Genomic DNA, 16,927 nt, shown 5'->3' with positions numbered 1-16,927 from the left:
ATCTTTTTCGATATGTTATTTGAAAATTTATACGTGCGGGGTGGGCATTTGTGGGCATTTGTACTTCTCTTTGGTTAAACATAATTAATAAAATAAATTTGTTAGAATTTTAATATTTTTGATTTGTTAGTATAAATTATATTCAACTATAATTTTGAATTAAATTCAGATTTTACTGGTATCTAATTAGGATTATTTAAAATATATATCAAAATTTGATAGCATTTAAAATAAATTATTAAATTTTATAAAATAATAAGTTATTAAATTGTGCGGATTCCTGATAAAATGACACATAGTTTATATATGGATTATTTAGTATTTAAGCACAATGTTTCAAAATCGCATAAATTTTGATGAGATTTCAAAAAATTAAAATACACTGAACATTGTCATAAAATTCATCATTTTATGAAATTGAAAAAAATCATAAATATTTGAATAACATCATATTTTAATAGTTTTTAAACAATCTCAATTGAGTATCACCGAATTTCAAAAAATAATTTGAAATCATGATTGAATACCACCAGATTTTTGTAACATAATTTAAAATAACAACTGAATACTCCAATATTCTGTTATATTTTTTAAAATCCGAGTTGAATACACTCGGACCAATTATAAACCAACAATGGGCATTGATGAGTTCGTAGCAAAAGCAATAAACCAACAATGCGGATTATAACTTTTCAGTGCTACCAGAAAAAGCTAACCTCTGATCCCCTGGATATCAATCTAAAACAAAAAGAATCTGAAAGTCCCGAAACCTTCTGGCCAGCAACTGAAGCCAATATAGTATATACCAGCTCGATGACTGAAAACTGTTAAGTGTTAACTACCTTAATGAATAGGCCTGTGAGATGTTCTAAACATTACCAACAAAAGGACACCACCAATATAGACAAACTATATCATCAAGCATACAAGGGAAATATACGAATGAAAGAAATAAAATTAATTCTTCACATAATATAAAGAATTTCACACACTCTTAGCTTGTACATCTCACATATCAAGGACACTGTGCTCATCTCTCATTTGTTGGACAGGATACTTTCAACTTTCGAGTGCCTAGATCCGACTGTCATCTCATGTACGTACTTGTAAGTGCCGGGACCTTACTTTGTCTCCCCCTCATAAGTCATACCCAACTTCTAAGTGTTCATAAATACCCAAAGAACATATATCTATAGAGTATAGAACAACATACCTCGCATTACTAAAGATAAGATAGCAAGTAAAGATCATCAGCATTACCCACCAACCTGATATGGTGAGTGACTAACAAAGACAATCAAACACCAGCGGAACAAGTCATGATCAATTCTTACGCCCTAGTATTCTAATAATCCTCTTGACTGTTTCTATACAGTGTCTCAAGTCATACTCTGAATTCACACAAAAAACCATTCCCAGACTTACATTCGGCCTTGTCTCATCTTCCTCTGGACTCTATTTCCAAGTGCCCAAAGTCATGTTTTCAATTAGCTACCCAACCACGTTTCACCCTACTTCCCTCTCACTTTCGCTGGACCCAACTTATATCTCACATCCACCAAGCCGTATTTTCATGTGTCCATGTGTCATACTCATACCCTCCCTCAGAGTACCCAACCCCTAAAAATGTGTAGTTCTGTTAGAAAAATATCAAAAATTAGCTTCATATTGCATAAAGAGGAGTTATTAAGTAAAGATCATCCACATTACCAATCAAACTATAATAAACGACTTTCACAAGGATTAAAATCAAATACCAGAAGAACGAGTCAGATGAAGTGATGAACAACTATCAAAATTCTATAATAGACAAGAAATATAGGGAAGAAACAATTAGGTTCACAAAAATCCTAGATAGAACAAAAGGTTTAGAACTTCAAACAAGAAAGTAAAACTTGTTCAGACATTCTGTCTTCTCTTCAACTAAAGACTCATTCTCTCCCTCTCTACCATCTATATCAAGAAAAGCAACTAAAGAAGTCAAAAGAAGCTCCCCTATTCCCTAAGCTTCTGAATATAGGCAAAGATTTTCCGCCTCGAACCAACAGCATTGATCCCCATATCCTTCAAATCCTCCAATGTCAACAACGGCAAAACCTCCTCATCCACCTCATGAACATCAAAAACCGGCCCATACCTCCCTAATCCCAACTGATTCAACCATCCCTTAACCCCATTCCTCTCCTCATCACCATTCTCCAACGGACCGTCCCCCCCTTTCCTCACACCTCTTCCGCCATTCCCCACCTGATCACCATTCTCAATTTCCAAATTCACCGGACTCTCCTCCCTCTCCGAACTCTCGGAATCAGAAACCCTAAATTCCACATCCTTCCCACCACTAAACTTCTCCACACTCACCCTATCAGTCCTAACTCTCTTCGTAGCCGCAATCTTACTCAACCTCCCAATCTCAACCCTATCCGATTTCCCCTGCTTCTCAATCTCCAAATTCTCCCCCGAATCAACTGGACTCTCCGAATCCGAAACCCGAAACTCATCCCCCGCCTTATCTTCCACACTCACCAAATTAGACCTAATCCTCTTCGTAAAACTCTTCTTCCCCTCTTTCTCCCCACCCCCGACCTTTTCCGCGACCCCATCACCCCCCGACTTTTTCGCACCCACATTCTTATTACTCTCCTTAATCTTGCTCACCGCCACCTGCTTCCCATTCCCCTGGCTCTTCACGACTTTCCGGTTCGAATCGGAGGACACGTACCCTCCGATCTCGCCCAACCGGACGCTCGGCCGGCGCTGCCTCTTCGCTCCGACTTTTTCGGCGACATCATCGCCGTTCTCCGGAGATATCGGTTTGTTCATCTTGGAGTGTCTAGCTTCTTCGTCTGGTTTGTTCGTAGAGGGAGCCATATAGAATTATAGATGATGATTATGCATATATAGATACAGATAGCAGTGTATGTATAGGACGCAAAGCGAAGAGGTGAATGAGTTGAAGTATATATAGGTGTTTGCTTCGTATACCACGTGTATCTCTCTTCATTATACACTATGCAAATAATGTCACGTTCTTATCCAAATACATTTTTTATTTTTATTTTAAATTTTAAATAAAAAATAGTATTTATGTACTTACAATTAATTATTGAATTTGCAAAATTTCAAAAAAATAAAAAATTATTGAATTTGCAAATCTTGTAGAAGCGAAGTTAGAACATGCTACGGATTATAGATTGGATTGTTTAAATGCAATATACTTTCTGGATAAAGAGATAATTTTTTTTAGATATAAAAATATTGGTGCGTAAATTAATTTGAATAATAAACAACTATGCTGAAAAAGAACAGAATATGTTTGTCAAAAGCTTTACATTCTATAGTATGTATGTGTATCCACAATGGGAAAGTGTAGAGTGTAGATCTGTGGACAGCTTGAGTTCAGGAGGAAAAGTTATAAAATAAAAAAATAAATCAAATCACTAAGCTGCCTGTTGTAAACTGAAGATAAACCAAAAAAATCTGTATCTGATTAGAGGTTCCTCATTTCTGGTCAAATTTTAATATTTTCAGAGACGCAGGCCCGCAGGATGTGGAAATTCGCTATGAGATATATGATGTTATATACCTTGCCCGCCAATCCGATGTCCAAAGCATTTGAACATATATGATAGAGATCTATGAACTGCTTTTACCATGACGTATACTTTGGTTTTAGGGCACCGTGCAGAGTTGGCCATGTCCAGGATTATGTTCCAAAGGGTACAAGGTTACACCTTTTATAAACTTCTGATGTTCCACAGCTGCTTTTCTAAGGCCTGACATGCTTTCGGGTTTTCTTTTTATTTGTTTCTTGGTGATGGAACAAGCAGCCAGTGGATTGTCAGATCCTGCTCCAACCCTCCTGTTGAAACACGAGAACACCTAATAAGTTCCACAACTTCATATGACATGACACGCAAGACTTAGGATTGGAAGCGCACACAATTTTTAGATGAAGACATGAGTCATGTGATTACAGTACTTTAATAGCTGCAATTTCTACATCTGTAAAACTAATTTTATAAACAATTTTAAAACATTTATAAAGTTTCTGCCGTCTTACATGTACAACTACATGATTTTGAGATAAATTACCTCAACAATTTCTCCGATGCTTTTCTGGCAGCAACAACTGTACTGCGGCTAGGCAACCATTTGACAATACGCTTGGGATCAGCTCGCATCGGAGAATGGATCTTAATAAGCTTTACAAAGAGAAAATATTATTGCATAAGATGAATAATAAACTAAAAGAAAAGAAATTAAAAGAGGCATTAGGCATGCACATTATATATGGGCAAACACAACTGGATGAAGCCTTCTTAAATAACACTAGATAAATAATAGTCATGAATGCCTTTTTTAACTGTATATAAGATCCTAAACATAAACACAATAGTTTCAATGGTGAAGTGACAGTATATTTTCTAAATGGAAATGCTCGTTTACATTTTGACGAATCAAAATATTCAGGTCCCTTCCCAAAAGGGAAAAAGCGTGACACACATTAGCTCAGCATTTATAAAGCAATAGTATACTTACTCCCAAGCACTCCATCATCTGATAATAAGCTCTACCATGCAGAGGGGTATGACCTTTCCGCGACTCTGAGAAATATCTAGTCCTAAATAACACCAGAAACTTACGTGAGGAGATGGGCCTTGTAATTGCATATAGCAATTCAGCAAGGGATGCGAGTTTAATTTAACGAAGAGAGAGGAGCATTTTCGGACTCTGCCACATACCATTCTTTGTAACCTGGATCCACAGTGAAACCATACATGTCAACAGTGTCACAGATAGAGAGAGCAAATTCGAGGGCCTTCAGTCCAGTTCCTTTTGCTGCAGAACCAAAAGATGCACCTAACATGAGATATACCGGATTGAGTATCGGAATTTCCTGCAAGATGCAACCATATAGATAACTAAGCAATTAAGAATGAAGAGCACTGTGCAAACTGCTTAGTTCTTTATAATATACTATCACCATAATTTCAAAACAAGGGAACAACATAATAATAAAGTGTCCGTGTGCAATTTAGACGAAAACCATCACAGGTGCATTACAAGCATTTTTTAAAACACTACTTATAAATAAATATACCTACCCGGATCATTTTGTTCATAATATCATGTATCGTCGTCTTCACGAGCAAAACCTCCTTCCCTGTTTCTGTTATATAAAAAATCTAAGTTTTTTCCCCATAAGGTAGGCCAGCTGGGTAAATGAAGTGCAAAGACAATACCATATAGTTCTGAAACTTTATCTAGAGCTTTAGCAGAGCCTCTGTTAAGGAGGCGAAATGTACTCTTCTTTCCCACAAAGTCTGTGTAGTTCTGTAACGGTCCAGAAAACAAAATAAAGAATGATCACAGGTTCCAAATAACCAACATCCAAAATAATATAACCTAATAATATCATTTATTCAAACCTGGATTGGTGCACCATTTTCCCTGACAACAACATCATACTCATCTATCTCATTGCCAAATTTTGTCTTTAAAAGATCTCCAGAATTACCAATAACAGCGCAGCGGGAAAACTGACGTGGAACATATGGTGGTGTTTCAGGAAGTACCAAAGAAAGCTTTTCTACGCAGAGAGTCTTATTTTTACATCGGTTGCTGTAGCCAAAAGCCATGTATCAGACATTTATGGTAGTGGATCTCTCTAAATAAGACTTAACTAATTATAGATGGAAAGAATATTGACAGTAAAATTCTCCATTTTGGTTCAGACTTAGAAGAATGTAAGGAGTGAGTATGGAATCAGGTTTGTACAATTTTGTTAGCAGAAATTTATAATTTCTAACTCCATTCCATTCATAAAAATAATACAATAACAATCTCACAATCTAGAGATAAATGCTCATTACCATCCTATTCCTTCACAAAGCATATGATGAAAATTTGCAATTTCTCACTTTCTTCTCTTCCACTTTTTATTCACAATATTTAATACAACATCTCTATCTCATTCCTCTCAACCAAACAGAGCATGAATGTCGCATGACTTCCCAAAAAAAAAAAAAAAATCATTCCAATTTAACTAATCACACATTAGATCACTGATAAATTTCTTCAAGCCAGAGAAATAGCAAAGTCAGAGTAAACTTGAAACAATTGATTATGTATTAACTTTAGCAAGCCATATATAGAGCAAACTCAAGATAATGCATCTAGATATCTAAATAAAAGCAGAAAATAATAATTCAATTTGTTTGCAGATAAATAGCTCATAATATCACACCCTTAGTTGTTTCTTCCTCCTTGCCCTCCCTCAAATGCCCAGTAAAGTCAAAGGCCAACTATTTTTAATATTTCATCCACTTGGCCAATATGTAAAATTACGTAGGCAGTGATTTATATATATAAGACTGACAATAGGAGAAAGTACTTACAGTAACACTCCCTTGTTGATCCTTTGCCAGGCATATTCCTCCCATCCATGTGGCAAAGCATCAATGAACTCTCTGGTAAGTATTGTGGTACTATTCCTAACCTGAGAAGATCAGCTCACTAAATAACAAATCAATAGTAGCAACAAAGATAATTTTAAAAGCAACAATTCTAACAATTTACAATTTATTAGCTAAACCAAAAGGCCGCACAAGCTTAAATGTAAATGTTTCTTTAATGAGACAAAGATGGCTTTTAAAATAACATTCATAGCGGAAAAAAATAGAGTAAAGATGATAACCTGCTCCCATGTAGCCACCGCTTCACATAAATTAAAACTGTATGATAATCCTTCAACTTCTCCTGTTTTTGGATCTTTCTGTTAAACAAGCGATCCAGAGATAAATCATATAAAGGCTATACAACCGCAAAAGCAAACTTAGATAAGATTTACAACTTCTGAATTTCCGCGGACAGTATTAAGATCAATAACCATATTAGTGATAACAATTAAGCGGAGAAATTCAAGTGAAGCAATTTGACAATAGTGTGCTGCATCAGGCAAAAATTATATATATTAGAACGGAGGGGAGAACTGAAATATTGAGGAGAACATACCCATTTTGGAATGGTGTCAGCAGGAAACTGTATTGTAACTTCACAATAATCTTTCCCATTTATAGCTTTTAATCCTAATCCATTTGACGCCTGTCACCATATGCATTCAAGTAAATGGAAAGGCATGAGAGAACTACAATGAATTACTTGCGCCACAATTTTTTGCAAGGATTATAATCGGGTCACTATTTATTATTTGCACTCATTACAGTATTACACCAATAATTCATCTCATAGTGCAATCTCCCGATCAAATTACGATCACTTTCAACTTAATTGATGTGGATCATTCTATCACACTCTCTCAGCCATCTTTAAAATTTATAATCCCAGGTAAATGTACCAACAAATTAATTACAATTAAGTATTGATAGAAAATTGAGTTAATAGTAAGGAGCTAACATGGAATCGTGAATTCGAGTGTCAGTCCGTCACAATAACAAATCACGCACACATGTCGAATAGTATAATCTAAAATAATAACAGAGCATTAAACTGACCACGCATTTTTGAAATCCAGACTGCAATGTACTTAATGCTTCTAAATCTTCGTCCGATAAGTCATCTGTGTGTCATCAGCCAAATATCAATACACCTTGCATTCAATTATATTACATGCTGCACAATCGACACACACAGATACAGAGGGAGAGGGAGAGAGAGAGAGAGAGAGAGAGAGAGAGAGAGAGAGAGAGAGAGAGAGAGAGAGAGAGAGAGAGAGAGAGAGAGAGAGAGAGGAGAGAGTGAGAGGGAGGGAGGGAGGGGAGAGAGTACTTAAATAAGTAACGCCGGTGATGTAAATGATGAGAGCTGCGAGTCCAGATGCTAAAGCAACGGCAAAAGCGAGCTGTAACAACCGCATCTAGCCACCAAATTGATTCCCCTTCTTCCCAATTGAAATGAAAGAGCAAAGATCCTAATTTTGCAGATCCATTTACAAACTACAGCTTCGATCTTATTTAAATACACCGCCTACTCAGTACCAGTACTTAACAGTCGAGCACCGCTTTGTTGGTTTTCTTCCACACTTGATGCCGTGGGATTTTAGAAAATTGATGTTGTTTTTTAATTCTTTTATATTTGCGACTAGCATTCTGGGCTATTATATATTTTGAAATTTATTAATTATAGTTTAGCGTTTAAGTATTATCAAATCAAAGTTTGATTGAATTATAATAATTGATTGATTAAATTTTTCCTTGGAAATTCAAATTTTATACTCTTTTTTTTATATTGTATATCGATAGAATAAATAATTAATAATTTATTATTTATTTCTAAATGCTTTTCCAATACTGATATGTGATCATGTAATTTTTGATTAATTTTAAATTATATTTTTCATATTTCATATATCTCGTTTGGAAAGAAAAAGATATTATTTACCACTTCTTCTTTGTTTTAGAATAGACAAAATTAGAGTTAAAAATGATACATGTAACATCATTAGTGTTTTGGAGAATGGTGGACTAAATTGACCCATATGATATTATGTAATTTTTGTTGATGATGGTGATTGGCATAATGGAGAAGGATTATGCGCTAAATAACATGAAAAATTATGTCGAGGACTATAATCACCAGTAAAATTGAAAAGATAATTTTTTTTTCAAAAAATAATGGTCATTGAACTATGTGTAGAGATCATATCGAATGTTTTTTATGAAGGTAAGTCATTTATGTGGATTAGATTTTTTTTCTTCTTGAAAATTTATTAAATTAAATCATCGTTTTTAGTCAAGATAGATACCAGTAAGTTAATTCTGTCAAAAAAAAAAGATATAGGTAAGTTATTATTATTATTGAGTATTTGCTGTTATTTAAAAGTACAGTGATGACCTCATATTCCAAGTCATATCACTTATATGTATCAGAAAATGTTTTTAAACAGTTATCCATGTTTCATTATATAACAAGACATGTTCAATTATGGTAAGCTAGTGATGCGGTCCACTACTTTCACATAATAATATCATGATGAGAATGTGTATTGGAAAATGACACATATTTCTTAAAAAGTTAGTGTCAATAAATATCAATATCTCTCAATTTCTGGATGTAATAAGTCAGTCTCATTTCACACCTCTAAACACATTGTTCACTAATAAGAAGTGATCTTGTTGTTTGTCTCTGATTAATATGTCTAAGTACTCATTGAGAAGTTGTTCACGTGTGAAAGTTACTTATTTTGATTTAACAAAAATCAAGCAATAGTATGACTATTGAAAATCGGAGTACGAGCATGTAGATTATGAGGGAAAAAACAGTGTTATGAAGATTTGGCAAACTCGTCACATGGCAAATATGAACGAGGAAAACTTGACCCTTAAGAATCATGCGTTGTTATTAATAGTCGCTCTAAATTGGACCGAGAAATTATCCACCAACAAGAAAGGCCTCGGCTAGTGGGCAACAACTACACTATCACAGAGGTTGTGAGGAAGTTTCACCCGCTAGAAAGGCTCCATCTATTGTGTAATGATCTTACCGTCACCAATATTATCAAGATGTTTTTATAAGTTGCATCTCAGGAGTCTAAAGTCTGTTATGAAACACCAGACATCATATTTTGTTGTCATTTGTGTCTCACCTCAAAGGATTAAAAAGACCAAATAGATGTTTTGAAAGCGGCTTGAAATCGATGAGACCCTAATCCACCACCATCATTGCCCATCGAGTAAAGAGGATTAGTCCATCCAACCAATTCTAGGATAACCCACATGAATTGGCTCATCAACTTGTGTCTAATTTATTTTTATTTTTATAATTAAAACTATTTTCTATTTCGAATAAATTTACTTATAATGCCTGATCAATTTTTAAATAATAATTCACAAAAAAATTACACAGACACACACACAAAATTTCATATCATATTGATAAATAGTTATTTATATACCATTTCATGTAGAATAAATTTATTTATAATTCACATGATAATTAATTTTCGGATACTCATTGGGACCTGAGGGTAAAAATTTACTCTTTCCGTTTCAATTTACATGTCCATTTTAAAGAAAAAATTTTTTGTTTCAAATTACTTGTCTATTTCAACTATCAATGCAAAATCATATTTTCAAAGTCAATTCTACTTCACATATCTCTTATTTATATTTCCTAGATCAATCTCCACTCCACATATTTTGATTATTTAATACAATTAATTTGTGAATAATTATTTTTCTTAAATTGTGTATTTTTTTAAGTGTACATCAATTTGAAACGGAAGGAGCACATCCATTATACGAATTACGGTACATATAATTTGATCCTTGCAGACTCTATAATCCGTGAAGCCCCATCAGGTTACTGTACTTGTAAAAACAGAAAGCTACAAGTATATGCAGATATTATACTACTCAAATCAATCAATCTCTCTCTGATCTCTCTCTCCCTCTCGATCTCTCGCATCATAACAATGGCCACGAGATACTGGGTCGTATCTCTCCCGCTTCAAAACACCCCCGCCTCATCTCTCTGGAGTCGCCTTCAAGATTCCATCTCCAAAAACTCATTCGACACTCCTCTCTACAGGGTAATCTCACACTTCTTGATTCTTGTATTGTGCAAATTATATCTCACTTCATCATTATAGATCACAAGAATACGCACATGTTTGAATTTGCAGTTCAATATTCCTAATCTTCGTGTTGGGACATTAGATTCACTCCTATCACTCAGTGATGATCTTCTAAAGGTGATCCCTTTTAGCCCTCAAGTCCTTTACATATATTGATTTCAAGAATGTGAGAATTGGTTAATGGGTATTGGAAAAGATTTGATTTTGTTGAAATTGGTGCTGTCTAATAACTTCATGAATGTGGGAAATGGTTATTTGGTATTGAAAAAGATTTGATTTTGTCGAAATTGGTGCGGTCTAATAACTTCAAGAATGTGAGAATTGGTTATTTGGTATTGAAAAGGATTTGATTTTGTTGGAATTGGTGCAGTCTAATAACTTCATTGAAGCTGCGTCGCACAAGATACGGCGTCAGATCGAGGATTTGGAGAGGGTTTCTGGGATTAATAGTAGTTCTTTGACTGTCGATGGGGTTCCTGTCGATTCTTATCTTACTAGGTGACAATCTCTATCGTTTTTTTGGTTGGTTTAATTGATTGGTTGATTGATATGTATGAATTGAATGTTTTGAGCTTTGTGATTGCAGATTCGTGTGGGATGAGGCTAGGTATCCGACAATGTCTCCTCTCAAGGAGATCGTGGATGGAATTCATGTACAAGTTGCCAAGATAGAAGATGATCTCAAGGTGGGCATCCAGTATAGTTTATGTACACTTCCTTGTGATATGTTAACATGTTGTTCCTGTCATTTTTGATAGTCTATGATGTTATACCAAGGTTTTAGAATGTGTATTGGACTTTTTATCACTGAAATCAGAACTAGTTGCGATTTATGCGCAAGATTGTATAGGGTCTTGATAGTTTTCTTATAATAGGTCAACATAACATTAGAGCATAAATATAAGAACAGATTTCGATCAGGGTGCAATCCTAAACAACACGTGGATTAAGAAATTACCTAAACATCCTCATAACCTCTGTGATGGAAATACACGTGGTGAGCTTTGTTGTTTGCAAAATGTTAAATTCATATTTACTTATGATTGCGAAATACAGGTGTTCCTTCATTTTACTTTCTCAATTGTTTTATACCATTTCTTGTGTATAGGTACTTTGTCGACTGGATCAAGAGATGCTAGCATAATTCTCTGACTGCTATAATGTTTAAAATTGAAAAAGAAAACTCAATATATATGTTTGTGTGTAGCACAGAAGAATTGGCAATAACATTTTGCAAAACAGGCGTCTTTTTTCCTTCTTTAAGAAAATTTATATATCTGGAATAACAAACCTACAGAAAAAGGTGGGACAGCCATGAACTGTTATCATGACTGACAACTCCTTAAGACACAGCTAAAATGAAACTTGAAGGACCAATTCTTTGGGCATACCATTGGGATTAGATTATCATATGCTTCTAGTGCTAAAGAAGTTGGAGTTCGATTCTAAACTGGTCCCTCCCCCGCAGCCTATAGGCATATACCTTAAAGTACACCGATTGTCAAAAATAAAATTTTCCCAATAGCTGACTATCTTAGTGCAAATGAAATGTTCTATTCTGTCTCCATCGCTTTCACTAAATAAACTTGGTTATAGACCTGTTCGGAGAAGATTTCTGTAGGTTCCATATTAATGTAATTCTTATCCATGTGAAGTATGTAGCGCTGCAGGATATGTATAAATGTCTTTCATAGATGAAAGGGCGACACTGATTGTGTTAAACAACATATTAGATCTAATCGTATAAATTGAATTAGTTTTTATTAGATTAATAATGGTAACAAGTTGTCTATAAGAAAATTTTAATGAAAACTTCAAGTCAAGACTTGTTTAGACTTTGGGAAGGCTGACTAGCACGTCTTATATTTTTGCCACCTTGGTTTTTAAATCATACTCTTATAAAGATTGAATATTGTATAAAGATGAGAAAAGTAAGATATTGATCATGAAGTGTTTTGGAAGTTTGGACATGTTTATTTGCTGTATAGCCACTGCATGTTTATTTCAAGTTGTTTCCTTACTCATAAGCTGAACTTATCAAATGGAGCTTCCTCTGCCAGCTTGTTCTAATATGTAGTGCTGTAATGATTTTCATTCCAAAAGTCACATGGTAAATTGTTTTGTACTGATATATGGCTAGGCATTGTTTGTTTTAAACATAACGGTTGTTGAATGTTATTCAATGTATATAATGGAAGTACATAATTGCTGTTTGCATGTCCAGACTATTTACTGATGTCTGTCTTGTTACTTTGGCCCTATACTGTGTTTACTAAATTAAAATATTGTATTCTGCTAACTGCTAACTGCTATTGCTAGCTTTATATGTTTTCATGTGGAAAATGCGGCACTCTGCTGCACACCATGTTTGTTTATTCAATATATATTGAAGTCTTATACGAGTTTTTAATTATTTCTGGGTTTGCTATGCTAGGTTCGGGTTGCTGAGTATAACAATGTGCGCAGTCAACTTAATGCCATAAACAGAAAGCAAACCGGAAGGTATGCATCTATCGCAGCTTTTACAGTGTTCAATTGTTTTGGATCTTGGATTTTTGGAATTAGGTTATGCATGTCCTTAGACAGCTTTTCTCTATATTCCATTATGAAGATCTTGACCTTAGACTTAAAAAAATGAAGAAAGAGGTTCTCTCTGGGTAGTATATTATTATTAATATGAAGAAAAGTTATCCGGATCTTTTGCATCTGGAGTATTTGTAAGCATTGGGGTAGAATGCTAACCAAGGTTGAACAAGTTATTGCACTGCATTATATCCTTCAGACTACTTCTTTAATTTATTTTATCCTTTTTCCTCCTTTTTTCTTCCAGTTTAGCCGTTCGTGATCTGTCAAATATAGTGAAGCCTCAGGATCTTATCACAACAGAACATCTGGTGACCCTTCTTGCTGTAGTCTCCAAGTATTCACAGAAAGATTGGTTGTCGAGTTATGAGACACTCACAACTTATGTGGTAAAGTCTTTATTTGGTGTCAAATCATTAAGTTATATTTGGCCTCCTGATCTGCTGCTGCTTGATTTTATTTAACTTTAAATAATAATTCTAAATTCCCTATCAATATTCTTTAAAGTTACTATGTGTATCTTAATAGTCATTTCTCCTTCCTGAGTGCAGAACAAATATAAGTATAAGTAGAAATCTAGATTCTGATGAACTAATTAATGTTCTAGGTCCCCAGATCATCTAAGTTGCTACACGAGGACAATGAATATGCTCTTTATACTGTCACATTATTCAGTCGTGATGCTGACAATTTTAGGACCAAGGCACGTGAAAGAGGTTTCCAAGTAAGTTTATTCTTCTGTTCATTTCTTTGAAGTACTGTAGAAATAGCAGTCTTTCATCATCTGATCCAACTTGCACTTGGCTACCAACATATTGAATCTGCACATTCATTAGATGTATAAAATTTCGTGGATAACACTGTTTATAGATAGCATGATAAATTAAACATATAATACAGGTACGGGATTTTGAATACAACTCAGAGACACAAGAGTCTAGGAAGCAGGAGCTTGAAAAACTGCTGCAAGACCAGGATACTTTGAGGAGCTCTCTCCTCCAGTGGTGTTATGCCAGTTACGGGGAGGTACCAATGACTCTCATCTGAAAAATAAGTGATATCTATTGTACCATATGACACTACCCCTTTTTTCTTGTTAATAAATTATTTAGATCACTTGTTGGAGTTCTGTCTCGGTAATTTCATATAAGTCTTACAACTATTGGACTAATTGCATCTTTTGCAGGTTTTTACCTCCTGGATGCACTTTTGTGCTGTACGTGTGTCTGTGGAGAGCATTCTAAGATATGGACTGCCACCAAAATTCTTGGTAATTGAAATGCACTTTTTCTATAATCTTCTTTCATTCTTCTTCATTCAGTTTTTGTCCATGTTTATCAGCTTACAGAGCAGTTTTGAATTGTTTCAGTCTGCCGTATTGTCACCATCCGTGAAAAGTGAGAAGAAAGTACGTTCAATATTAGAGGGACTATCAGACAGTTCAAACAGGTACCGGCGTGAAATCAAATATTTTTCTTGTGTCATAATTTCATGATTTTTTAGCTGACTTCATACAGAAACCCACACTAGACATGATAACTATGTTACTTTAGATAATCTGATTTTACAAAAAAAACTAGGATACAACGATACTAGTGACTTTAGGTATAGTTATTTACTTGTGTTAAATGGCCATTGACCCATGATGAAGCTCGTCAAGTAATTCTTTTTCAATTTGCTAAAGGATCTCTATATAAGGTTTTAACTTGTAAGGTTCAGAACCCCATTCCCGACTTTTTGGTAGCCTAAACTAAATGGTCTTAGACTCAACGGCAGTACAATCTTTCTTAGTCCACACATGTTGTATATATGTCTCTCTTGAGTTTACTTCCACATGGAAAGTTGAGTAGAATATGTGACCGCATTGTAGTGGTCCCTGAACCACATGACACTTTTTTTATTTTTGCTGGGCGTGGAATATCTGGACTTTTGGATCTTGGTGATATAATGTTTTGTTAATGCGACTGCAGCACATTTTGGAAAGTTGATGATGAAGCAGGCATGGGTGGTTTTGGAGGTGATGCTGATGCCTATCCATATGTCTCCTTCACTATTAATCTTATATAATCCACGCATTTGATGTGACCATCTGCATTCTAAATTCTTCATTGGGTATTATCAATAAAGAGCGATTCTGAAGTTGCTGTATTATAGGGTCATTACCCGAACTGGTATCCTTATGAGTGTATTAAACTTGCGAAAGCTCCTTGTTTTTCTTTCCTCCAATTCTGAACGGAAGCCTTAGTTCACTTGTATTTATGTATGAGGTTGTATCTATTTACGCTGGCAATTCTTTTTAGCTACCGAAGCCAGGAGTTAAGAATGTTCTAGTTTTTTATTCAAATCTTCATCCAAGTCTGTCTCATGAATTTGATTTTGCACAACACAATTCGAGTCCAGAGTAATGGTTTTTGCACAACACATTTTTGTGCTCCCCTGGTATACACCAACATAAGATTTGATCATGAATGTACATTTCTGTTCAAAGTCACAGGACATAGGATTCACAGAAGCAAGTTCCATGCAATGAAAGTGCAAATATTTGTAGAAGAAATTAACATTGTTACAATAATATTTCAATAAAGGACTTCTTATTTTCATGTGTGCATTCCAGGCTTAAAACATGTCCCCGATTGACCTGAAGCATGATAATTGTGTAAAATGTTTTAGATATGCTGAGGCACGGCTGATGAATTTCGGTTGGATTTGTACTTGTGTTCGGAATGAAAAATAAGTGGAAAAAAATAAGTGTTCGGAATGAAATATAAAATAAACACTACTTTTATTTATGATTGTTTTTAGAAAACGTTCTCCCGATAATGATGTGATAGAATTATGTTTTTTTAATTAATATATGACTTATGCAAATAAAGGAGTCAATCTTATTTGAGTGTTGGCCCTCATTATCGTCATATCCATGATTACTATCCTAGATGTCGAGGTCTAGAAAATTGATCCCAAATATCATTTATTAATGCTACATCGTGTAACGTTTTGGATATTTTTAAATAACACTATATTGTATAGCGTTTTGCTAGGGTGATATCATGATCTAGAAAAATGATTTCAAATATCATTTATTAATGCTACATCCTGTAACGTTTTGGATATTCTTAAATAACACTATATTGTATAGTGTTCAGCTAGGGTTAAAAGAACCGAACGCTGCATCGTGTAGTGTTTTGCCGGGTCAAAACATCAAAACGCTGCACTATCTAGTGTTTTCTTCATGAATTGAAAACGTTAGATTATTAAATGTTACTAACTGATATTGAGAGCTATTGTTTCCAATTCTGTTATTCTGGACATTATTTCAGAATTTCTGAGATCTAAGACCATGATTCATCTTTTTTTATTATTCGACAAAAATGGTCCTCAATATGTACAAATTGATGTGACTGATGTTAGTAAAGGGTCAATTTTATTTATTACTTTGAAAAAAATTACTTCTCAATACATACACATTTCATTACATAATTTAAACTAATGACAATTTTATAATTATTTGATATAATCTTTTAAACTACATAAATATATCGTACATTTATGTTAAAGAAAATACCTCAAGTGACTGCTATTATAATATTTCTATTACCAACTAAAATGCGACAATTTTTTGAAAAATAATATTAGTATCACAACATTTTCGATACGATATTTGTCTTGGTAACTATGACTCCGCAAAATTATATTATATGATATATGATTTTTGTAGTGTGTTCATGAATACATGTTAAATATTAAGTT

General features: G+C 34.3%; 3 protein-coding genes across 3 annotated transcripts; 1 reads left to right on the top strand and 2 right to left on the bottom strand.

Annotated features, from left to right (window-relative positions):
* Positions 1–1,779: 1,779 nt before the first annotated feature.
* On the bottom strand, positions 1,780–2,995 carry LOC108221028 (uncharacterized). The gene has a single exon (XM_017394926.2). It carries the CDS (start codon positions 2,869–2,871, stop codon positions 1,996–1,998), a length of 876 nt encoding a protein of 291 aa, XP_017250415.1. The 5' UTR covers positions 2,872–2,995; the 3' UTR covers positions 1,780–1,995.
* A 261-nt stretch (positions 2,996–3,256) lies between these two features.
* LOC108220423 (sialyltransferase-like protein 2) lies at positions 3,257–8,028 on the bottom strand. Its single transcript, XM_017394187.2, has 12 exons — positions 7,792–8,028; positions 7,518–7,582; positions 7,018–7,107; positions 6,701–6,778; positions 6,402–6,502; positions 5,433–5,625; positions 5,247–5,337; positions 5,109–5,173; positions 4,746–4,900; positions 4,543–4,624; positions 4,096–4,205; positions 3,257–3,862 (listed from the first exon to the last, which is right to left on the bottom strand). The coding sequence occupies exons 1-12, from the start codon at positions 7,877–7,879 to the stop codon at positions 3,673–3,675; spliced, it is 1,308 nt and encodes a 435-aa protein (XP_017249676.1). The 5' UTR covers positions 7,880–8,028; the 3' UTR covers positions 3,257–3,672.
* Positions 8,029–10,296: 2,268 nt separating this feature from the next.
* On the top strand, positions 10,297–15,535 carry LOC108219816 (V-type proton ATPase subunit C). Its single transcript, XM_017393345.2, has 11 exons — positions 10,297–10,552; positions 10,646–10,714; positions 10,968–11,095; positions 11,184–11,283; positions 13,032–13,099; positions 13,428–13,569; positions 13,788–13,904; positions 14,081–14,206; positions 14,367–14,450; positions 14,550–14,629; positions 15,151–15,535. Exons 1-11 carry the CDS (start codon positions 10,436–10,438, stop codon positions 15,245–15,247), a joined length of 1,128 nt encoding a protein of 375 aa, XP_017248834.1. The 5' UTR covers positions 10,297–10,435; the 3' UTR covers positions 15,248–15,535.
* The last annotated feature ends 1,392 nt before the right edge of the window (positions 15,536–16,927 follow it).

The sequence above is a fragment of the Daucus carota genome, chromosome 5, assembly GCF_001625215.2.
Source record: "Daucus carota subsp. sativus chromosome 5, DH1 v3.0, whole genome shotgun sequence".
Lineage (NCBI taxonomy): Eukaryota > Viridiplantae > Streptophyta > Magnoliopsida > Apiales > Apiaceae > Daucus > Daucus carota.
The sequence above is the reverse complement of the archived record's forward strand: the minus strand, read 5'-3'. Positions and strand labels throughout refer to the sequence as shown.